General features: G+C 37.4%; 1 protein-coding gene across 1 annotated transcript in view; it reads right to left on the bottom strand.

The window, feature by feature from the left end:
* Nucleotides 1-25,183, bottom strand: part of THSD4 (thrombospondin type 1 domain containing 4) — an 891,140-nt gene that overhangs the window by 17,896 nt on the left and 848,061 nt on the right. The window contains exon 15 of the mRNA XM_020982022.2: nucleotides 19,414-19,587. Within this exon, the coding sequence (XP_020837681.1) occupies nucleotides 19,414-19,587 (174 nt within the window). The remainder of the gene's footprint in view (nucleotides 1-19,413; nucleotides 19,588-25,183) is intronic.

The raw sequence follows: 25,183 nt of genomic DNA, 5'->3' as shown, positions 1-25,183 counted from the left end.
GAGCAGGAAAGATTTCTTGCATAAGGTAGGATTTAGTTGAGACTGGAAGGGAGAAGGGAAATATTAATAGGATAAGTAAGTGAATTATAACTAAGGAGAAGGGCCAAGCAAAGCCAGCCATGGATGGCAACAGCTCTCTAAAGGAAAGAAAGGGAGCATTTTGGAGAAAGAAGATATTAGTCCCATTCTAGATGAAACACCAAAACCAGAAGTAAAATTATGGTTAGGGACAGGAGAAGGAAAGAGTGGGACAAAATCGAAGGCCAGAGAATGAAAAAGGAAAGAGCCCATGAAAGTTTGTGAATATTCAAGACCTAAAAAGAAAAAAAAAAGTGTTTTCTGTTGTGGGGAGGAAGAAAGTTAAAAAAAAAAAGAGAGTATAATTGCCTTTGTGGATAGGGGATAGACAGGATTAAGCAGAAAGGAGAATGCCATCTTTTATAGTAGCAGGTCTTCCTAAGCCCGCCAACTATTTTGGATGGGTTCTGAGAAACTAGAGGTTGTGATATATACTATGCGTTATTCTTCTTTCATATAATGGAAAGGGCTGAAATTAATTTCATTTAACAGGAAGACTTGGTAGAGGAATATATTTGGGTAAGAAGTCATTTTAAATGAGAACCAGAAAATCTTGGTTCTAGTCTCAACTATGCCATCTAGTTGTATGACTTTGGGCAAATCACTTAATAGGAATTTAGTTTCTTCATAAAAAATGCGGGGAGGGTTAGATTAGATGATTATCAGGTTTTTTTTTCTAGATCAAAAAGTTTTGATTGTACAAATGTGATAAGAGAAAAAGTCAAGGGTATAGAAGACCTGTTCTCTTTCCAGGATGCCATACTGCTGGGAAATAATGCAAAAGGGGAAGAAGCAATGAAAATACTATCAACAGTAGAGTAAATATTACAGCTGTAGAACACAAAAAGCATTATGTAACCTAACAGAAAATGGAAACATTAATAGAAACAAAGAAGAAGATAAGGCAAAAATAGCAAAACAAACAAACAAAAGAGCAAATGAGACTAATAACTCAAGATGAAGGGTAGAAGAGACACATAGGCAAAAATAAAAAGACTGCCAATTATAACAAATGGACAAATTAAAAAAATAACCTAGGTAAAAAAGACAGGATAGTAAGTATTTTGGAGAATAAATGATACCACTGTGTGAAAATAAAACTTGGAAAGAGTCTTCAATGATTTGGAAATTCTAAGTAGGAGATAGGACTCAGGGACACAGATAGTTGTTTATATTCTTAATTATAGTTGTATGCTGTGCCACTGGAAAAAGAAAGGATACAATGAGATGTAAGTAGTTTTGTATGTAGAGTGCATAAAAAGAATAAGATTTGGTTTTTTGGATGATGGCTTTATGACACCTGACTGATGCATTTCTGGAATAGGATGAAATGCTTTTTATGAAGCCTTGAGAGAACTTTTGTCAGGTTATTTAGCAATCTGATTGAGGTGACTTTAAACTGAAGTGTGAGAAGGGAGGAAAATTCCTAGATAAAACTGTAAAACTGCCCAAATGGAGGACAATTCATGCAACAGGGAAAAATAACAATAAAGGAAAAGAAGGTAAGTACTTCTCAGGAAAAAGTAACAAGGAAGTATTTGGGGAACAGTAGATATAGCCTTAGATTGCTATATACCAATGAATAGGGTATGGATAACAAAAGTGAATACGAAATTTGAACACATAGATATTTAAAACTTGACAAGATAATGGAAGGCTATAATTCTAATCGAAAGTGTTGGAGACTTGTATAGAATATTTAAAAAAAGGCATCTTCCTGGATTAAAAGATAAGACGTTATCATGAAAATGCGGGTTAGGAAGAGATGAGGGGCTGGTCATGGGGTAAGGGACTACAGATAAATAGCAAGAGTGTTCCACTGCTCTCTTTGCGTATGTTAGGAGAAATGAAGAAAGGCCAGTTGGGTGTACTCTTTGTTGGCAAACTTATGGGAGGATATGGACAAGAATGGATTGTGATACACATCGAACAGCCAATTTATGACATCACAGATACATTAGCATATAGTCCAATAACTAAATCCATAAACCTGAGGAAAAATTTACAATGAAGCGCATGGGGGTAAAAAAGATTGAAACAGTGCGCACATCATTGTGGAATATGCTTAAAATTGCCCAGCTATGGGCATGAGAATATGAATTACTCAGCTATGAGAAGAGAATATGGATGAAACCTTTTTTATTACTAATTATAAAATTGTCACAAAGGCCAGATGTAAGAGTCATAGGGGACTATACCTGTCCAGACAATTACTGTTTCATACTTAACACACGGTAAAAGTAGATAAGGTGGTGAATTCTTGACTTGCCTTGCTGACAGTTTCCTCTTCTAGAAGGTAGAGAAACAGAGGAATTGCTGCTCTGGTTTTAATTCTGCCCAACATGGCAGAAATATCAAGAGACATTTCTTATGTGTGACAATGTGAAGTGACAGGGACCTTGGGAAAAAGTGACCATATATCGTTTTAGGATTCATGACAGCAAAGGAGAAGAATTCTGGCAAAGTCAAATATGTGTCTTTAGTTTTCAGGAAAGAAGATCTTTCTTTTTTGATATCTATATCTATATATTTTTCATTAGAAATTTATGTACCGCTAAAAAGAACAAAGAGCTTAATAAATACTGCAGTCTATATCACTCTAAATTCCTCCTGATCTTTGTTAATATACATATGTACATGTATTTGTGGTTACAAACACATTTGCATCTACTTTTAAACTTAACTTCATTTCCACTTACTGACTTCAGTATTCCATCTTGTTAATATCCATAGCAGCATGACATAGTGGCTAGAGAACCAGGAAGCTGTAGGCTTAAGACCTGCCTCTGCTATGTACAGTGATATCATGCTAGGCACATCACTTAAGCCCTCAGGGCTCTAGGCCAGAGTAATCAAGCTGGAGTCTAAAATTCTGGAGTGCAGCTTGAACCAGGTTAAAATGTAGTTGGGGGGCGGCTAGGTGGCGCAGTGGATAAAGTACCGGCCCTGAAGTCAGGAGGACCTGAGTTCAAATCCGGCCTCAGACCAAACACTTGACACTTACTAGCTGTGTGACCCTGGGCAAGTCACTTAACCCCAATTGCCTAAAAAATACCCAAAAAAACCCCCCAAAAACCAAAAAACACACTAAAATGTAGTTGGAAATGTTTAATGTTAAATAAAGTTTAAATACTTAAGATAAAGATACATTAAAACTTAGATGATGTTAATTTGTGGTTTTCTAAGTCAATGTGCGGCAGGAATCTGTTTCTATTTGAGCTTGACACCACTGCAATAGGAAATTGTCTAATACAGGAGTTCTTAATCTACTTTTTTATGTCATGGGTCCCTCTGGCAGTCTATTGAATTCTATGGACTCCTCAGAATAATTTTTAAAATGCTTGAAATAAAATGCATAGGATTTCAAAAGAAGTCAATTATACTGAAATGGAATAATATATTTTTTTTAAATTCATGAACTCCTAGTTTAAGCATATCTCTTCTAAATCTGTAAGTGGTAGAGGAGGGGCTAATTTGCATTGATAATGGGAATTTCCTCAACAGGGGAATCTCCTTTATCAGTATAATCACAGTACTGGTCCCCTATCCCTATCCTAAGATAATGTAGTTCACTTGGCCATTTCCTTCTTGATGAGAATTTGGAATATTTTCAATTTTTGCATATTGTAAAAAATTCTAGAAAAGATTTCAAAGAGTTAATGGGAAAAAATATGAAAGATCTTTTAATAGGCAGGAATTCTAAAGTAGAAATATGATTGAGGAAGGCTGGGATAATCTAAAAAAAGATGAAATTCTGAATATACTAACATAAGTGAAAAAGAAAAGAAGAAAAAAAGATGTCAATGTGGATGCAAAGGGAGTTCTCTGATGAACTGATATTAGATAAAAGTTAAAGTACATAACTAAAGAAGATTGTAAGACTGACATGAATCTGTTAAAAAAAAGTATGACAGAAAAGAGATGACACTTGCCAAAAAAAAAGTGCTAAAAACAAAAACAGCTTTGAAAATATATACTTGACATAAAATGAAGAAGGAATGGATGGGCCCATTACTTAGGGTAGATGAATGACATGAAAGAAGGCAAAACAATAGTTTTGATGCTGCCTTTTCTATTAAGAAGAAATTTTTAGTGAAAAATGAAATAAATCTGATTGAAAGAGAACTGAAGCTCAAGATGAAAGAGATAGTAAGAAAAGCTACAGGAGGTGCTTTAAATGAATTCAAGACTCTAGTCCCAGATGAATTATATCCCTTGGTGCTGAAGAAAGTGGAGATTTGATTCCAGAATTGGTGTTCATGTATTTTAAGAAAAAATTCAAGTGTTAAGTGACAAAAAAAATGGAGAAAGTATAGTGTCTATGAACAACAACTGAATAAGTATTACAATTATTTTTAAGTGGGAGAGTAAGAGCTATTGTTTCCCAGGAAAATTCCAGAATTTTCAGACCAAACTAAACTCATTCTCCCCTCCCACCCTTTGAAAAATATGGTTAATAGACTGTTTAGTCGCTGGAGTATTTCAGAAATAGTATGACTCAATTTTAGTATAGTATTGGAAAATTTCTCTCATTTGATCCTTGTAAGAACCCTATGAGCGTCCTCATCTTTAGTTTATCCTCATATTAGAAATGAGGAAATTGAGGATCAGGGAGGTTGTGACTTGCTGATGATCACAAAGTTGATAAAAGTCAGAGGTCATGTTTGAATATAGACTTTTTTTGACCTAAAGTACAACACTGACTCTTTCCATTGCACCAGGATGCCTCTCTTTGATTTCCTTATGGATATGATTGAAAAATGTCAACTGGATGATACTATGCTTATGTAGATTGAAATTCCTATCCCTGAGAAGTTGTCAAAGACTGGCTACCCCATCTATTCTTTCTCAGAAAAAAAAGTAAGCCTGCATTATGAGGAAGATTATATAGATTTTATGAAAGAAAATATAGATGTAGGGGAGGAGCATTTCAAGAGCTAAGAAGCATGTAGAAATTGGAGACATAGTATTGAAAGTCTTACTTGTGTACGACATTGAGAAAGGCAAAGGGTTTGGAGTACATATACTCTCTTGTCTACTTCTAGCCACATAATCTCAGACAAGTCAATTAACATCTCTGATCCTCAGATCATTTGTAAAATGATAGAGTTGGACTAAAATCAGTTGTGTCACACTCAAATAGAAATAGATTCCAGCAGGCTGCATATTGGCTTGTTGTTAAGTCATTCAGTTGTGTCCAACTGTTTGTGACTCCATGGTTTTCTCAAGGATAATTGCAGTGGTTAGCCATTTCCTTCTCCAGTATGTTCCCATGTTACAGATTAGGAACTGAGGCAAATAGGGGTGAAGTGACTTGTCTAGGATCCTACAGTTAGTAAATGTCTGAGGCCAAATTTGAACTCAGATTTTTCTGATTCCAAGCCTGGTACTCTTTGCAATGAGTCATCTAGCTACCATGGATATTGGCTTAGAAAACTACAAATTAACATTATCTATGTTGTATTGCATTATTTGTTCATTTTGTTAAACATTTCCCAATTAAATTTTAATCTAGCTCCAAGAGTTGCAGGCAACAGGTGCAAGTGTAACACCTTTAGGCTAGATGACCTATAAGGTCCCTTCTACTACCAGAGACTAGGATCCAAAAGAAACAAATGATTTGAGAATAAAAATCCCACCCTAAGATTTAGACAATATGAACAAACCCAAGCAGAAAGTACACAGGAGATTGCTTTCACAGCTGAATTTTATAAGGCTCTTAAGAGCTACTTAAGTAAATTCTGGCAACTGTGTTTAATAAAATATTGAGAAATGACCAAGTGGAGAAATGGCTTTATATCTCCATTTATAGCTCCTGTTATGGTCTATTTAAATGCATTTAAAAAGTTATGTCCTGGGGAAAAGGGCACAATATCTTTAAAAGACTGCTGTATGTGTCAGAGACAAGACTATAAACACTACAGGGTACCAATAGTTGTTAGTAAAAGTACCAGTTTTTCAGGATGTAGAAACAAATTAATCACTAAACCTTTAGCGGCTGCACAAGACAGAAGAAAGTTGGACTGCACTAGTTTATTGGAGAAGCCATAGATTGAGATATCCCTGTTTTCTCAGTCTATCGCTGCTGCTCTGAAATCACTTTTCTTCCTCCAGAATCATGAGCCTAGCCACTGCTGACCAGTTCAACTATACATGGTCTTCTATCCTTTACTCACTTGCCCCCTTGGTCTACAGCCATCCATGTCCTGTCAATAGTAATAGTAATAATAATAATAATAATAATAATAATGATTTACATTTATATAGTGTTTTAAGGTTTGTAAAGCACTTTATAAATAATATCTTATTAGATATTATTAGATACTCACAGCAACCCTGTGAGGTAGGTGCTATGGTTACTGTTCCCATTTTACAGATAAGGAAACTGAGACTGGAAAGACTTGTCCAGGGTCACACAGCTGAAAAGTATCTGAGGCAGTATTTGTAGTCCAGCATTCTTTCTACTACTTTACCCAGCACCATCTGCTTTCTCTGTGACACTCGATCTCTGTTCTCCAGGCCTTTTTATCAGCTGTCCTTTATGCCTGGAATGTTCTACCTCCTAACGCTTTCTCTTAGTTTTCCTGACTTCATTCAAGACTCAAATTCCATCTACTCAAGGAGGCCTTTCCCAGTGCTGTCCCCATCCTCCAACCTCACCCAAACTGCTAATGGCCTTTCTTCTCTGAATGCCTTCTGTCTATTTGGTATATATCATGTTGTTTACATGTTTTCTCCCCCTGTTAGAATGTATGCTCCTTGAGGGCAGTGGAAGTTTTTGCCTGGGATTTACTCCTTCCTCAATTCTACCTTATTGAATCTTTCTTCTTTCAAGGCTTAACTCAAGTATCATCTCCTAGATGAAGCCCTTTCCTGGATCACCTCTCCCTCCAGCCCCTGAGTTGTATGTTAGTGCTCTCACCCTCCCTCAAATGCCTTGTATTATAGTTATGTGCATACATGTATCCTCCAGCTCAGCTCAACCTCAACAAGTAGACCACTGAAACTTGTTAAACACAGGGACTAATTTTTTTGCCTTTGTACCCCTACTGAGTATCACAATGCCTTGCACATAGTAGGCACCTAATAAACTAATGAATGTCTGTAGAATCCAACTGATAAATAGCCATGGCATTTTCTCACAGTTTCATAGCACCTGTAGTTCTTATTTTGCTTTGTTAAGAGAGGAGAGGATGAAAGCAAAAACATGGTCATGGAAGAAGCTGAATGCTTGATTGGGAGAGTTAAGAAGATGAAATAAGGCCAACATTGTCATTAACTAACAGCCAGGGAAAGGTGTCTGGGAAGGGACAAGGCTCAAATGCTGGAAGTAACCTGCCAGCAAAGGCTTTGGACACAAGTTTGATCAGGGGTCGTGGAGCCTTACATGAGTCCCATGACATTCTAGCTTTAGATTAGGAGATTTAGAGTGTATTATTATAGCTACTCAGGACTGAGGAAAACCAAGATTAGATAATATAGTCATCTATTAGTGAGTGAGATAACCTCATTGTAGCTAAGTGTTTATATCTACTCTTCAATTAGCTTTATTAGTGATTTATGGATAACTAAAAGTTACATTTTATTTTAAAAAATACACACATAATTGAGTAGAAACCATACCTGTAGGGAAGCCTAGCTGTTTGGACCCTGAGGCTATAAACGACAGTTATCTTCTTCCATCCATAAGGTGGAAAGATGCCCTATCGGGACAGATTCAGTATGTAGAAGAAGATAAATAGCTTCATGTATTTTGCCCTTGCAAACCGGAAGTGATAAAACATACAGCTTCATACCATCATGCCAACCTCACCTATGCCAGCGGCTATGTAGCCAACAGTCAAAATAGAGGGATCCCTCGGGGTGCAGAGAGTTTTGGTGGGCATGAAGGCAGACTCAAAACCATAAATGGCTAATATAGTCATTCTTCTGCATTCCAGTGCTCAATGAGTGATTGAAAACCCAGAGTCCCTGCTCATTGTCACCTGGCATAATTTAGACATAATGGTGTGAGGGAAGCCTAGTTATTAGGATGGCTAACAACTCAAGACCTCACAGAATACTATAGACAATATACAGGAATATCAATACATATATAATACGGAATAGTTCAATAGGTCTTCAATAGCTTATTCCATGTATTCATTTTGGGGGGAGAGGGAAGAAGTAAAATGCCATAAATAACATGATAGGGTAATATCCGTTTTCGTCAATGTCTATCATAAAATTCTGGGGACAGTCAAACTATGCACACACCCAATTTATTTTTTTCATTCATACAAGATATCCAGTTTAGAGTAGATTTGTGACTAATCTCACAGAGTATTTGAATCTTCAAGTTGGAAGAGAATTTAGAAATCATCTGATCCTAATCTCCCAATTTCCAGAGAGGAAAACTGAGGTGGAAGATAATATTTGTAATTTTAGCACAGTGCATGGCATACAGTAGGCACTTAATAAGCACTTGTTCTGTTCTTCCTTCTTACTTTGCCTCATCGTGGTTTAGAGGTGACCCTATGTCCTTAAAAGTTATACCGGAGGAATAGATGCTCTGAGAAATAGTAGCAAGATGGAAAGCCTTAAGTACATGCTCAGCTTATAGATATACATAGCCCAGCAGTACTTTTTCCCTGTTCACGACCCCAGAGGAAGGAACAAAAGTTGGGCCCAACTAGAGCAAGCACCATCTCAGAAGCGAATGGGCAGGCTGCCTCTGCCTGGCCCTTGAAACCTCTTCTAGCCATGGTTATTCTTGGCTAGAGTGGAGAGCCACAGTGGGGTCAGATGGGCAAGAACTGGTTAAAGCTGCAGCTGTGAAAGAGGTGATAGAATTCAGTGTTGCTGGCAGAGATGCTAGACAAAGAACATAGTGGAAAACATGTCCTAGGCCTGTGAGACCCTCTGAGAAGTGGATAGTCAGCAGGAACATGGGGGGTGGGAATTTTCTACCTGTTCTTGGCAATGTAGACACACAACCCAGGTGGCTTTTCTGGCTTAAATAATTACAGAATTCAATTCTGTGTGTTACAGCAAAAATTCCAGCTGTGGGCTTATAATGCAGAGTTTGGACAAAGGCAATATATTACATGCACCATGAGCAAGGATGCGCTGTACTCACTATGTTTAACTATAGCACAGTGAGGCAGCCAACAGCAAGAGAAGAGGAGGGGTAAAGAGGTTTGGCTCCTGGGCACCAGGAAGCTTTGGGTTAATATAGGCCAGGTGGTGAAAAGTACTGGCAGGCACATTTTCATTTCCCTAGCCTCCCTCTGGTCTCACCTCAGTCAAATGGGGCTTAGAAAGTGACCAAGGCTACTAACTCCCAAAAGCACTGTGGAGAAAAGCTGTCAGAACATAGGATTTATAGCTGGAAGGGACCTGTTTTTGAAAGGCTACAGAAGTTAGTGGTGATGTGCAGTCAATGCCAAAACACTTAGGAGAGCAACACCACAAGCATATTGTGTTATTTGATATCCAAAAGGGAATGTCAACCTGAGTTAGGTGTGAATGCAATGCAAGAGAGACTCACACACAAACTTTTTTCTCTTCTCTCCCTTTCAACACATTCTTCATCTATAAAGTGAGGAAGGCTGGACTAGGAAATCTCCGAGTTCTTTTTCAACTCCAAATCTATGATATACACTCATGAAACAGCTGTGGAATGGGGAGCACTCTAACAGATGGTGGGGGAGTGACAAATGGTCTAGAAAAATTAGGTCCCTGACCAAATGGAACTTACGGTCTAATATGATCTGAAACGTACTTTTGGGGGGCAGGGTGTGTGCGTGTGGAGAGGGTGAAGTCTATCTCTGTGATTGCATCCACATAGGAAAGTCAAAGTATAGAAACATCTGTCCATGCAGATCAACAGTTTTTCTTTTAGTTACAATCTTAAAGAGTTACCTGGGGGCCCTGAAAAGTTAAGTGGCTTGCCCAGAGTCACACAGCTAGTATATGTTAAAGGCAGGACTCAAAATCATTTCTTCCTGATTCCCACAGTGTCATGGTAGTGGTAGTACGGTGGTATCATTTTGGCTCTTGTGAAATGTGCACAGATAAGCTGAAATACACAATGATGTATAAGAGCATTTGCGAGGTGCCAGGAAAGTATATGAAGTTTAGGGGGTGAGGGGATTAGATTACTAATGATAGGAATGATCAGAAAAAAGTTTCATAGAGAAAGGAAGTATTGAGATGGGCTTTAAAGAATTAGTAGGTATTTAACAAATAGGTAGAAAAACAACATCCTGAGCTCAGGGAATATGACCAAAGGTATGGATACCAAAAGAAGCACTGAGAATAAATCTGGATATAATAGCACGTGTCTTTGTGTGTAGGCCTTTAATTCTACATTTTATAACCTGCTTTACTCACTTACTCATCTATAAAATGAAAGACTGAACTAGATGGCCTCTGAGGTCCCTTCCAGCTCTAAGCCAATGTCAGGTCACATCAGTATTGATGAGAAAACTAAAGCTCAGAAGAGTGACCTACTTAAGGTCAAACAACTTGTTAGTGGTATAAACAGTACCAGAAGTGAAACCTTCTTTACCCCCATCCACTGCGCTGTACATTACACCATCCTGCTTTTTCTGTAAGCAGGTCGTCCCTAAAAGACTTATTGTTTTTGTGCTTTTTATAGATCTAAAGTTGCTTAACTAAACAACATTGAAAAATGTATTGTGTTTAACTCTATTGGCATATATATTTAATATGCCAAACACAATGATTTTAAAAATGTACTTAAGCAGTAATAAAAAAATTAACTGTCTTTTAAAAATTTCTAATTTTTAAAAAATAAATGTTAAAAAAGCAATAACAATGGCTGAATGTTAAAAAAAATCTACCAATTATCTCAAGGCTTCTGCCAGTTTATGAGACACAGGAAAATCCGAGAATAGGAGAAGTCATCAATGTCAGAGAAAAACAAAGAATGTGATTCCCCTCTTCCCAACTTATTAGCAATGCCAAGGTAGATGTGGACAGAACTCATTTTCAAAAATGAAGCTAAGGAAGAGAACCTTTTAGAAAACAATTACCTCCAGGGATCTTGTTCTGCTTAGACTCATTTTCTGACTTTTCCCTATTAGCACTTTTTTTGCTTGCTCTGATAATTCTTTTTGTAATCATCTTCACACATTTTATATGGATAGCGAAACACAGAGAAGGAACGCTCAAAATGTCACCTTTTGGTTTTAGACAAAGGCTTCTATTATGCTAACATTGTGCGAATACGCCTGTGCTTTGTGGGGTTTCTAGCATCATAGTACTGTATTTTGTCAAAGGCTTCCCCTCCCCCTGCATCTGTTGATATGATCATATGGTTTGGGGTTGTTTCTGTTTTTAGTGTTTTTAACTATATTAATTGTTTCTGTAATGTTGAACTATTCTTTCAACCCTGGTATAAATCCAACTTGATTATAATGAATAATTGTTTCACTGTGTTGATATTAACTTTTTGCTAAGATTTTATTTAAAAGTTTTGAATTGATATTCATTAGTGATACACCCTATGTTTCTCTTGCTTTTCTTCATCCTTCCCTGGTTTAGTTGTTAGGACTATATTTGTCTCAAAAATTCATCATTAGATCTGCATTTGATTCCCAGATCTATCATGTACTAGCTATATGATTGGAAGCAAATCACTTAAATTTTTTCCAATAATATGTGTATCAGCTATCTTTCTAGTGGTCTGTGCTTGACCTTTAGCTATATAATGTATCTGATAATTTTTGTACCGTGTAGGTGAGAGGCAGTAAGGCATAATGGATCAATAGATGGCCTCAAGTCAACATAGCATGGTAAATGGTACTACAGGGAAGGTCTATGTAATATTCACACACAGCTTCAAATATGAATGGGGACTGTGGTGTGGTGGTGAGATCTGTGCCAATATGTGATGCCACTAACCCACAAATTACAACATATCTAAGTCACTCCTCTCAGGAGGTACTTTTCCTCTGGGTTGGCTCCCTCATTTCTACCTGCTTTCACACTAGCAGGTCTAAGTTCCCAGAGCTATGCCATCACCATGCAGTTATATTTAAACTTTTTAAAGGCCTTAGGAGTAATCCTGTTAGGGAAAAACATACTTCACCTCCTCTCCATTCTTATCTAGAATATCCTTCCAATATCTGTTGTAATTATTCAGCTGGCCACTCACAAAATAATGCATGTACACAATGAGTCATATTTACCTAACCAGCCACTTACCATAATGACATTGTGGACCTTAAACATTAATATTTGCTTAACGAAAAGCAAAAGAAATAATATTACAGATGCTAATAAAGACTAAATAATATTATAGATACTAATATATTAAAGTAAATGCACAAATAATAAAATACAATCTACCCAACTGGCAGTGCACTCACAAAATAATTCACGTACACAGTGAATAATATTAATCTAATGAACCACTTACAATAAAGACACTTTTAGAATCTAAACATCAACATGTGCTTAACAAAAAGCAAAATAAATAATATTGTAGGTACTACTATATCAAAGCAAATGCACAAATAATAAACTACAGTATACATATAACATATAACATAAATATACATAAAATTGGATCGCATTCTCCCACCAATGCACTCAGTATCTGTTGGGAACTATGGAACCACATTGACGGGAACCTGGCAGGGAGGCACATGAGAGAGGATAACTCATTTTTTAAAGTAGCTCACAACCCTGGACTTCCATGTCCTTGGTCCTATGGGTTACTTGTTATTGGTCCATCAAGGAACGTCTGCGCCCTGCAAAATGGCTCCTTTGCTCACTACTAGACTGTTGCTTATCACCATTCTTCAGTCATAGAAATCTTCCTCTTTTTCTCATTAGTATTTACAAATTCTTTCAATTTACCATACTTGCCATCCATACCATCCTTAAAAGGGCTTTTAAAGAAAGTGTTAGCTCTCAATGTGAATCACAGTTCCATTTGAGGTAAAGAACTGCTTCTCTGGACTATACAGACCATACTCACCAGTTATTCACTCACCCAAATGATGGATTCAGAATGGAGTTCATAGCAACGCAATTCAGGATGATTGTTTAAGCCAGCTCACCAAGATACCAAAGCAGCTGAAAGTGCACTCTCCCCTCCATGCCCACCTCCCCATCCCCACTCTTCTTTGTTAAGCCAGAGGTGGCAGAGATATACTCTAAGCAAAAGCTTCTCTCTAACTCTAGTTGGTGCAGTAGGTCAATAACTATCACTACAGCTCTTGGCCAACGATGTAAATTCTTTCTCTGACCAATGAGGAATCACTCAGCTGTAATCTTGTGTGAGCTCACTGTTTCTAATTAACTCAACAGAGCAGCTCTTTTTCCACCCTGCCCCACTCCCCAGCTCATGTCTGTTTGGTCTCTCAGATTCCTATACCCAATGCCTTTACCAGTTCTAATTCTTCAATGTCTTAAATAAAAGCCTTCTGATTCTCAGTGATTTTCATTTAAAAAGTTACAGCTCCACACATTCTCCCTATCACATTGATAGCCCTTTGTAAATCATGCCTTAGTCTCTAGATGTTTATATGACTTCTCATTTTTTAGTCATAAAACATGAATATGAAAATTAGTTGGTGTAATATATTGGTTTGAAGCTTTGAAGTCATCAATGTGGTTGCCTGTCTCTGGTACCCTTGAATCTGTCTTTCTTTGCACTCATATTTCTCTAGTTTTTAATAAATAAGAGCACCTTCTCTGTCTCTTTATGCATTAAACTGTTCTGACACAAGCAAGACATCATTCTACAATATTCACAAAGATTTGTCTGTAAATATTTTATACAACATACCTTTTCTCTTCAAAACTTTCCAAATCTTGCTTAAAAGTTATATTTTATACAGATATATTAGCTGCATATATTTTTAAAGCTTATTATAAAAAACTCCTTTTAGATATCAGTGTTCATATATAGCAATGGCAATATCTTACATCATTTGAAAATTTATATATAATCTTTCCTTTATGCAAAAACCACCTTTTCTGTTGTTTCATCATTAAACCGTCCCACATGAAAAGGGCCTTAAAAGGGATAGCGAACCTTACAACAGGGAGACATGGGTTCAAGACCCGATGTTGACTATGGAACTTTGGTGAAATCACTTAAGTGCCTAGTGCTGTAGGCAGACTCATGCCCACTACCTCTTTTTGTATGGTCTGTGAGCTAGGAAGAGATTTTACATTAAATTAAAAAAAAACATACTTAGCTTGTGGGCTGTACAACAACGGGCAGTGGGCATGAGTTTGCCAACTCCTACTGTAGAAAAGTCTAGGATGCTAAGTTGCAGAGATGATGACTTTCATTGGTAGAGGGAATTTCCTGACCTGGATGTTCCTTGCACTAATGAAATCACAGGGCCAACACCTGTCCTTATACTCTTCAGGTACTTGTTCAATCTTGCTTTGATGCCTGTGAAAAAACAAGCCCCCCCAAAAACCTGGTTGATGTAGTATAATCATAAACTCAGTGAGTACTTCCTCCGTGGACGTCTGTATATCCATCTCAAAGTAGTGCAAGCCATAGTATCATATCAATTCTACTTTGAGTAGATGCCATTTCTCACTCACCTTTTACCTCTAGAGGAGTTTTGGTAAAGGAATGTCTGGTGAACAGATGGCATACTTTTTTTTTGGTATTTCAAAATCTTTTCCATTGAAATTTGTTTTCTATCATGAATAGTGTTATGCCAGAGATTGTTCTCACAAAAACTTGGTAGATTTTTTCTCGGCTTTAGGTATCACCTAGTCTACAAATGATGCTCGTGGGAATTTTTCTTCCTTTTTACATGAAGTTTCTAGCAACATATGGTCATTTAAAGTTATTTCTTGGGAAGTCTTTTATGATGATGATGTTAGGGCAACAGCAACAGATGAAGGAACCCTTCTGGACTTCACAGAGCTGTTTGCACTCTCCATACCATAAAGTTTTTTTTTTAAGTCTTCAAGAAATTTCTGACACACCAACATATTTTAGTTACCTTAGATTCATTTGGAGACAAGCATATTTTGACAAATATGGTCCCTTCTCTCCCCTCCCCTAAATAGTCTGCAGTGTGGAAATGCTTCCATGTGTTAGATGATGTTCACAAGGTAGGAAAAGAGAAATGTGCTTCATGCAGCAAGCACATCCAGTCCTCCAGCCATCATAGGTATTGATTCCATAATGGAATCCCCTTGGAGATAACTTGTCAAAATCATTCTGGCCCTATCTTACCACAGAAACTGGGTTTTGCCACACAACATTAGATTAGGAGGAATTCAATTGTGATTTGCGTCAGTTATGACAATGTGCTAAGGCAGCTGACACTAACTCTGAATTCAGATAAATTTAAACCCTAGCCTTTTAGTAAAGAAGTATGTTTTCTTTCATCTCTGTTGAAACAACTAAGTAGTACAGTGGATTGAGTGCTGGACTTGATTTTGAGTTCTGCATCAAACATTAACTAGCTATATGACCCCGAGCAAACAACTTCTTAAGGTGTTATCATTATCCCCATATTAAAGGTGAGGAAACAGAGGTAGATTGACTAAATGACTTGTCCAGGATCACTGATTCAGGTGATTCAGGGTCTGAGGCTGAAAGGCTAGATTTGAACTCATGTCTTCTTGATTCCAAGTCCAGTTCTGTATCCCCTGAATCACCTAGCTGCCATGGATATGGACATATAGATAGATATAGACACAATCATAGGTAGATATAATTTATACTGTTTCATTTTTGAAGTAATGATGACTTGGAGAATATGGAAAAGGAAAATCTTTTGTCCCTGTCCTTGTCTCTCACCCACTTAAAAACGTAGTTCCTAAGTGTGACTTTCACCAGTGAAGGCTTATGTAGGCTTTTTATCAATCCATAATGGCATTTGCTTTAGCAGTATATGTGTTTGTTTGTGTTCTGTGATTTGCATTCCACATTTGACGTCACTCCCACTCCCTACACTTCCTGATTGTCACTGTCCTTGAAATTCCACCATTGGAAAGTCATTCTTTAGGTCCAAACACTGCAGTCTTCAGGTATCCTAATTCAAAATGCAAGTCCCTGGGAAAGGCGGCACATTAAATCACTGTGTTTATTGGATTCCTCCCAACCAGAAGAGGCAGTTTGGACTGAGGGCAATGGCCCCTTGAAGAGGGGAACAGAAAAAGGGTGAAGAATGGACAGATGAGGCATGTCTGAGACAAACTTCAGTGACCTTACTATTATGCCCTGGGATGCCCTGGCAATAAACAGAACCATTTATGGCTCCTAGATAATGCGTTGTTTCATTTATGCTTCTGAAAATGTACATTTGAGCTGAATGTCTGTGGCTGCTGCTCCTTGGTGTTGATTTTCAATAGAATAAAATCTGTTTGAGGCTTGTCCCTTTCACTTACGGGAGCATTTCTGAATGGCTCAGGTGGAGGAAGATAAATGCCACATTTCATCATGCATTACTTTCTTGTAAAAGGTTTCTGCAAATGGATGCTGGTCCTGATGGGATGTTCCTTTGTTGAAGATAATTACTTTTACTTAACTTTAGGTTTGCTTGAAACACATGAGGAGAACTGTGGAGTTCAGGGTCAGATCACTTTTACTGCTGGTATTTCTGAAGGAAGCCTAATTGGGCAGAGACAATGGCTTCTTTTAATAGTATCTACTTGTCACTGTCCTGGAAAACCCTCGTGTACTCAGAGGTTCCATTTATTCTTTCCATGCCACAACCATTTGGTGAGGATCTATAGCATCTCTACCCTTACACTCCGGTGCCTTCTTGTGGTATGGAAGTGACCCTGCATCCTCAAAGGCTGCCCCAAAAGAGGGCCGGCTGTTGAAGGCCGAGTCTGCCAACCTGGAAAAGCTTTGAGGGAAGGCTCAACAATGAACTCTGCATCTGCGAGTCCTAGGGCTAAACAGGCCGAGCTCTCAGACATCCATTATCAAGGGCTTTGCCATCAGCTTTATTGGCCTCAGGAACATTGTGAACCATGGCACAGAAAGTTTAGAGGAGGAAATATCTGCAACAATGAAGTTTACTTTGAATCCAGACCTATGCTAGGGACTATGAGAGATTCAAAAGAAATATAGACTATAGTCCCCATCCTCAAGGAGCTGGGAGAAGCACACACAGGATAGCAAAGTAATTATCAGTTGACAAGCATTTATGAAACAGCAATTATAGCCAGGTACTGTGCTAGGCATTGGGTATACAAAGGTAAAAATGAAAGTCCCTGCTCTCAAGGGGCTTAAATTCTATTGGGGTAGACAACATGTGTATACATATAAAGGTATATTCAAAATAAGAATTATACAATTTTTGAAGGGAAACTGGGATGGGGGGGTCAGGAAAGTTTCAAGTAGAAGGTGATGTTTGAGCTGAGTTTTGAAGTTAATTAGGAATTCTAATAGATGGAGATGATAAGGAGGTTGCATTCCATTCATGCAGGTAGCCGGTGCAATGGAGCTGAGATGGGAAATGTATTATTTATTGTGTAGAGGAACAGCAACAAGGTCAGTTCAACTGCATTGTGGAATGAATTAAAAAGAGTAATATATAGTAAGGCTTGAAAAGCAATATATGATTAAGTGTTCAAATGAGCAATACAAGCAATAAGTAAATTAAACAGTAACAAATTATTCATTCATTTAAATACAGGAAACCCTCCAAATTACTGATTGATTTTTCATTGGTGCTATGCTAAACCTCTTTGCCTCTGTTCCAAACTTCCTTGTCTAATACTAACTCCTGTTTTTTATTGAATCTCCACAAAAGCCAGAGATGTTTGCAGAGAATAGCAAAGGCTAGAGGATAGAAAGTCAATTCATTCTATGAAATGTTGCTGATTTGATGCATTTTTCCTCCCAAATATAGTAGTTGGGGATACAGCAGGGGAGGAGGGAAGTGACAGAGAGGAATAGCTGATGAGAGCAGAGCTGTGTAGGGTATCTACCCAGCATTGGCCAAGAAGGGAGGTCCATGAAATCTGTTGACAGGCTGGTTTTGAATTGTTTCATCTCTGGCTCCACTTTGCATCCCTGGGCTTGTTTCTCTTTGTGTTTATGAAACCCAGGTATTTTAGGATTTAACTTCCCTGTTGTGATTGGTCAGTCTTTAATGTTTTGCTTTGCTATAAGGCTTGAATCCTATTGGATCATTTCTTGGTGCTACAGGCTGTTGGAGGTATCATAGCTATTGGCTAATCATTATTTTTTTTCCTAAAAAAGCATTTACTACTTGGTTAAACCACCAGTTCTGAATAGTGCTAAGGCATCTCCTGATTGGTGAAAACTTTGGGGACATCTCTATCTTTCTTAATTCTTAGAATGTTTTAGGAACATTGTGTTCTGCACATTAACTTCCAACTACTATGAGACATAGAAATGGTCATCTAGTCAAGAATCATGCTCAGGGAAGAGAGAGGAGATGCATGGTTGGCTGCCTGGGATGAGGGAACTCCATCCTTCCTCTTCTGATAACTCCAGAAGCTCTAAGATTTTGGATTTTTCCTCTCCTTCCATTTACCCCCTTTTTCTTCTCCCTCTGCCTCCTTTCTTCCTTTCTCTTATTTTCTCTCTCCCTTCACTTTTTTCAAAACTCCCTTGCATGTCTTAGTCAAGAAGAAGACTCCATCTTCCCTTCCTAGTTGCTGCCAACACACTTGGAATTTCCTAGTCATTTCTCTTAGATGTAAGAGCCACAGAGATGCTAGCCAGCAACTCCCTGTCCTATTAAATGGTACTACTGAGACCTCCCCTACTTCTTTGCCGACAGCAAAGCTGATTCTATTTGGTGATGGGGCTGAAATATAGCCTTGTTCTTCTATAATGTGAGTGAGATGTCCTCTGATAACTCCTTTTCCAACTATCCTACCCTTTACCTGCTCCCCTTGCAGAACCCCCAGCATCTTAGGTCAACAGGGACACCACAATTTCTTTTAACTCTTCATTGACCCCCCAAAGAACAACATTTTAAATAAGCTATTCGCCTCCAGAAAGACAAGTGTGACCTTTCTCTTGGCTCCTATTTCACAATTAAACATATTACCTCCCTCCAACTCTACCACTTTAAAATAGGTTTTGTTGTCCCCTCTTGGCATCCATCATCTGTGCTTCCAAGAACTTAGATTGCTAATAATAAGAATCCTAATAACACAAGAATAGATTCATTTTCCAGGGCATACTAAGGACTTAATAAATGACGATGCCATTATTTTCTCAATGTTATTTGTTCTTTTCATCAAAATGACCTCAGGTTTTTCCTTCTTTATTTCCAATATGGATTGGTCTATGTGGACAGGAGTGACTTTTGAAATATGCCAAATAAGATACCAGAAGGATGCACTCACCTGACTCCAGCTCCCAGCAAACCACTCCACTTTGCCAGCACAGGGCCCGTTGTCACAGGGGGTAACTTCTGCTGGTCTGTTGTTGCCACAGCCCTCTAAGGGCAGACTGCTAACATGGTTGGTCATGCACACCACTGAACGTGTTCTCACTCCAACACCGCATTCTGCAGAGCACTGCAAGACAGGACACAAATAAAATGAAGAAAATCCCAGATCTGCTCTTAAGGAATGCCACAGAAAGGGAACATCTTGGATTCACAATCTTTCCCTGGGGAACTCTGGCAACTTCATGGGAATCCTTTAAGTATCAGCAGCTAAGTGGCATAGTTGAAATGAGTGCTGAGCTAAGAGTTAGGTGGACCAGAGGTGGAATTCTGTCTCAGTTATTTACTAGCTGTGGGAAATCTGGGCAAGTCACTTAACTATTCACAGCCTCAGCTTCCTCATCTTTAAAATACAGATAATAACAGCACCTACCTCACTGAATTGTTTTAGGGTTTAAATGAAACAATCTGTGTAAGGAAAAACATAAACAAGAATCATATAGGACGAGGAGCATGTAAATGGGTTGTAACTGGCACCTGTAGGAAGAATTCCCATGTCACTGAGATCATGGATCCATCGAGTATCAAAGTACTAATCAAGAGTAACAGCCTCTACTATTGTACTTGTATAATGTATGTAAATAACATACTTATTTACTACTATATAAGTGTTATTTTTATAATAGACTATTGTTTATACGTAAATATACATTGAATAATAGTTACTATTACCATTATTATCATTATTATTTTCCAAATCCCATATACCATAGAGTCTATCAGCATTTTGGATAAGCAGATAAGCAAAGGGAAATCAGGCATATGTTTATATAAAGAAAGAAGGTCAAGGTATGAGAGCAGGGACTTGAATAAATCCATAAGAAAGACATTAGTAAGAATGATGAAATCCCTGGTCCGTATTACTATAGATAACATAAATCTAATAACATCTGGCCTTAGCAAAAAAGGAAAAGAAATCTCAAAGTATCCAATTTCTTTGCAGGAGAGAGTGGTCTATACCATTTTTCTCCCCATTTTCTATATAATTTTCAGTGCTCATTTTTAAAAGTCCTGCCATTACATGCTATACATTCAAAATCCATGTCATCTGGATACCAAGCATCCTGAGAATGAAAGACTACTATATTTTCTGCTTTTCTGGGAAAGTATGAGTGTTGAGGTTGGCCTCCTCTAACATAAACCAATGCTGCTGTCACATGGAATGGTCTCAATCTCCAAGTGATTTATCTCAAAATCATAGAATGCTGAATGTAAAAGGGACCTTAGCAATGATCTCGTCCAACTTCATAAAATTATGAGTAAGGAAACTGAAGTCTTGAGAGAAGTGGTTTGCCCTGGGTCACATAGCTAGTTTATAATGGAATCAACCAGGGGGCAGCTAGGTGGTACAGTAGATAGAGCACCGGCCCTGAAGTCAGGAGGACCTGAGTTCAAATTCGGGCTCAGACCAAACACTTGACACTTACTAGCTGTGTGGCCTTGGGCAAGTCACTTAATCCCAATTGCCTAAAAAAAAAAAAAAGAATCAACCTACCCCTACCCTTCACCCCAGATCCCCAGTCTAGAGCTCTCCATTGCCTGTTGCTTAGAACTTTTTTTTTTAAGTGTCATCTTGTACTATTATCAACCGACTGGGGTGACATAGCCATTTACCTCAAAGTCTATAGAGTTTTCTATAAAAAAGAAAGAGGAGCTAGTCATACAATGAGAGAAAGGAATAACACATGGACAGGATGTGTACTGCACTGGTATCCATCCAATAATTTCTCTAGGAAAGGCAGTATGCCTTTAGGATTTGGAGGAAAAAAGATGGGTTCTGATCACACCTCTGACACTGGTTAGTTACATAATAGCTCTAAGCTGTTTCTTTATCTCTAAAAGAGAGATGATAATACCATCAATACTTTCATAGGGTTGCTGTAAGGCTCACTTGAAATAAGGTATCTAAAATATTTTGCAAACCTTAAAGCACTCTATGAATGATGGTTATTTTATTACTGTGTGACTCTGGGAAAGTCACTTGAACTCTATTGGACTCTTTACAAATCTGTAAAACAAGAGGATTAGACTAAATGACTTTCATCGTGTCTTCTATTTCTAAATCTACGATCTTACGGAAGGATATGGACAAGGATAGGAAGAGAAATTGGGCGTGCATTGTAATTTATATCAGTAGAGGTATGTCGTGACCTACCACATCCAATGCATTTGCTTTAGAGATTAAGACTTTATTCATCAGACTTTACTTCACAACTACCATGAAATTCCATATTATCATAACAGGAAGAGAAAGATAAGTTGGGAAAAGAAGGACTATATCTATATTTATACATTAAATTCATATATACATAAACACACAGACACAGCCTTTGAGAGGTGGGATATGAACAATTTGGGTCTTTCTCATTCTAAAATCAGTACTCACTCTGTCTTATCTTCCATGCTGAATTTTACAGGCAGGATTCAAACCTAAGTGCTGTCTCCAAATCCAGTGGGTACTCTCTCTATCTCTGTCTCTCTCTGTCTTCACACATACACACACACACACACACACACACACACACACACACAGAGATGATAATAGAGTGAAGTTGAGATAAAGTGAGTGAGGGCACAAGAAAGATATGAAAGCAAAAAGAAGTATAAATAAATTTTAAAAATAAATAGCACCTATCTGCAGGTATCCAGATGAGTAGTGTACACATGTATTGTTTGTTAGATCTAATTGTCACTTGACCTTAAAGCAAGTTATCTCCTTCTACCTTTATATGTTGACTTTTTATTATCTGAATAACTAGTGTTTAGTATCTTTCAGGTGCTCTTATCCACAACATTCTTAGGGACTTTCTCTGAATGGAATAGTTACAGTAGTCCAGTAAGGAGCAAATTATTCTCTGAAGTACAACCGAGTTAGGTAGTATACTATGTTCTTGTGGACTGGAATAAAATCAAGATTTGGGGCTTGAGGTTCCCCAGATGTTTAAGAGTAAATGATGAGAGAAGAGGCTAGAAAATGCATCTGTGTCTACTGAGCTGGGGAAAGACAGTGAATATAATACACTTTTTTCCAGTTATAACTGATTCTTTTTACTATTCTGGAGCCACCAAACTTTTTCTTGGATCATATATATGACCTAAAATGTTTCTGTTGGCAGTGAACTGACAAAACTATGATCAAATTAGATTTTATTTTAAGATTGTTAGGTAAACTCTGCGGACTTGGGTGATTTTTGAAAAAAAAAATCACTGATAATGACAGGAAAAATCAGAAAAGGCCATGACTAGGGGTTGAAAATGACAAGAAGAGTTGGCAGCCTAAGAAAAAGAAATTCTACTCAAAGTAACTTCTACGGAAATCAGAAAGAGAAGGAAATTGGAGACTTATGATAGCAATTACTCTATTAATTAGAGAGTATGCTCCTTAAGAGTAGGAATTGTATCACCTACAATGCCTACCCTTTAGTAATTGTTTAATAAAGGTTTGTTAAATTTAGATTTCTCTATGAGGTAGATGCCAATCCTACAGCTACTCTAAATTCAGTCTTGATCAATTTGTGAAATGTTTTTACGGGTCAACATTTAGCTAATAATAATAGCTAGTATTTATAGCTGGAAGGTTTGCAAAACACTTTAAAATATTATCTCATTTTATCCCTCCAACAACCCTGAGATATGTGTCATGGTTAGCTCAATTTTACACACGAAGAAACTAAGGCAGATAATAGTTAAGTGACTTGCCCAGGGTCATACACCTCCTACGTGACTGGAGGGTGATTTTTGACTCAGGTCCTCTTGGTTCCAGGTCCAGTTATCTACCCACTGAGCTGTTTGTAGAAGTATCCTGAGGATGCTATTGCTTAAGCTGTCTTTAACAAAACTGAATAATTGATTTGGAAAGCTCCACAGGATGAGTCAAAGGATGTGGTTACTCTAATATTGGTTTTGCCACAAACATGATGGATCTTGAGTAAATCTCTTCCCCTCTTTTTAGACATGGTCAATGTTTTAATGAGTTTTTCTTGACTATACTTACTTGTTACAAGGGTAGGGTCTGCTGAAGCAGGAGTTGGTGGAGGCAAGGCAGAAGAGTCAAAGGGCAGTGAGGAGTTTTTTTTAAAAGAGCTTCAATAAAACTTTCTTTTAAAGCGTATTTGCAAGGCCAGTTGCCAGGTTTAGCAAATAGCAACATAATGGAGTAGATTGCTTTAGCAGGCTGATTGCTGGCTCTATGAAAGCCTAGTCTACAGAAAGTGGCCATTGTAAGTCATAATACAATTTGGAGTGAACATCACATGTACTGGTCAGAGAATATACTATAATCAGTAGTTTAACTCATAAATGATTTTGTCATATGTGTCATTCTACATTAAGTACTAGTTAAAAAATAGTAATACATGGAACAAATGAGTCACTTAAAATTTTTTGTAATGAATGAATATATATTCACTTAGATTATATTCATTACTAATACAGCATTTGTTATTATTAATATTATTCATATATTATTAATGTAGTAGTTAAATTAGATTCATTCATATAGAAGTCCTCATACAGAGGACTTGATTTGGTTAAGAACAGGCCTTGATTTGCTCTATCACTCAAAGTTTTCTAATAAAACTTTTTCTAAAGGAAAATATTTTTCTGATATAAATATCACTTAATGGGAATTTGAATTCATGATCTTTGGGCTTACAGAGACATAGAGAGTGAGTTAAAGTTATTTATCTATAAAATGACAGTATAGCACAGCCTTATGAATACTATTCTTACATGTTGTGATATTCTGTCTGGTCTTCATTATATGCTGTTTCTTCCATCTTTTGTATATATCCTTTTAAAAGCCAAACTCACCAGAGCACTCCCTGTGCAATCACATTCATTTCTTTTGGATGCCCTCTCTTTTTCTTTCTGATTAGTCTTTTTCATAATAATATATTCATAACTCCATCTTTGGTAATTTCCCATCTTTCATAAATTAACTTTATGTTTACAATCTTGGGCCATAGAAACGTAGCTCTATGATGTCTGAACTCTAAAGTCTTGGATGGTTGCTTGACTGTGTGTAGGGTTCCTTTTTCTTGATCATTTGAATTGCAAAACACTTGAACACTTTCTCCCAAGATTCCTGTTACTTCCATATCACTAATTCTCACCCACTGGTCAGAATTAAATATAAAGTAGCTGTACTACTCATTGTTTTTTCTGCTTTCTGAGAGGAGAATTCCTGAGTAAGACAAGTTCAAAAGCTATCAGATACCCCTCTTTCAAATGAGACTCCCAACAGATATCAGGATAGTTTAACTACCCCTCACTCTTCCCAGCACTACTATTGTGACTACCATAACTTGTTTGATTTAGGGTAAGGTTTTATACTCAGAGTTAAGATAGCATTACCCCTATATATTTCATAGTCATCTGTAGTATATTCCCTAACTATCATCACTACTATTTCTGTCTCCTTTTAATTTTATCCAAATACTCTCCACCATGTTTCCCTCTACTGGAGTATAGATTTCTGTACATTGTCACCCTTCAAGAAAAATTGTTTGAACAATGTATACCTTTCAATTGTAATGCACATTTGCATTATATATGCCACATTTCATAAATGTTCCTTTGGTATTATAGATTATTAAATTTTTAAAAATGTTCCTCCAACAGTCTCCCAAGGGCAGCTAAGTGGTACAGTGGATAGATTGATGGGC

This window comes from Phascolarctos cinereus, unplaced genomic scaffold, assembly GCF_003287225.1.
Source record: "Phascolarctos cinereus isolate Bilbo 61053 unplaced genomic scaffold, phaCin_HiC Scaffold_3;HRSCAF=262, whole genome shotgun sequence".
In the NCBI taxonomy this organism is placed as follows: Eukaryota; Metazoa; Chordata; class Mammalia; order Diprotodontia; family Phascolarctidae; genus Phascolarctos; species Phascolarctos cinereus.
The sequence above is the reverse complement of the archived record's forward strand: the minus strand, read 5'-3'. Positions and strand labels throughout refer to the sequence as shown.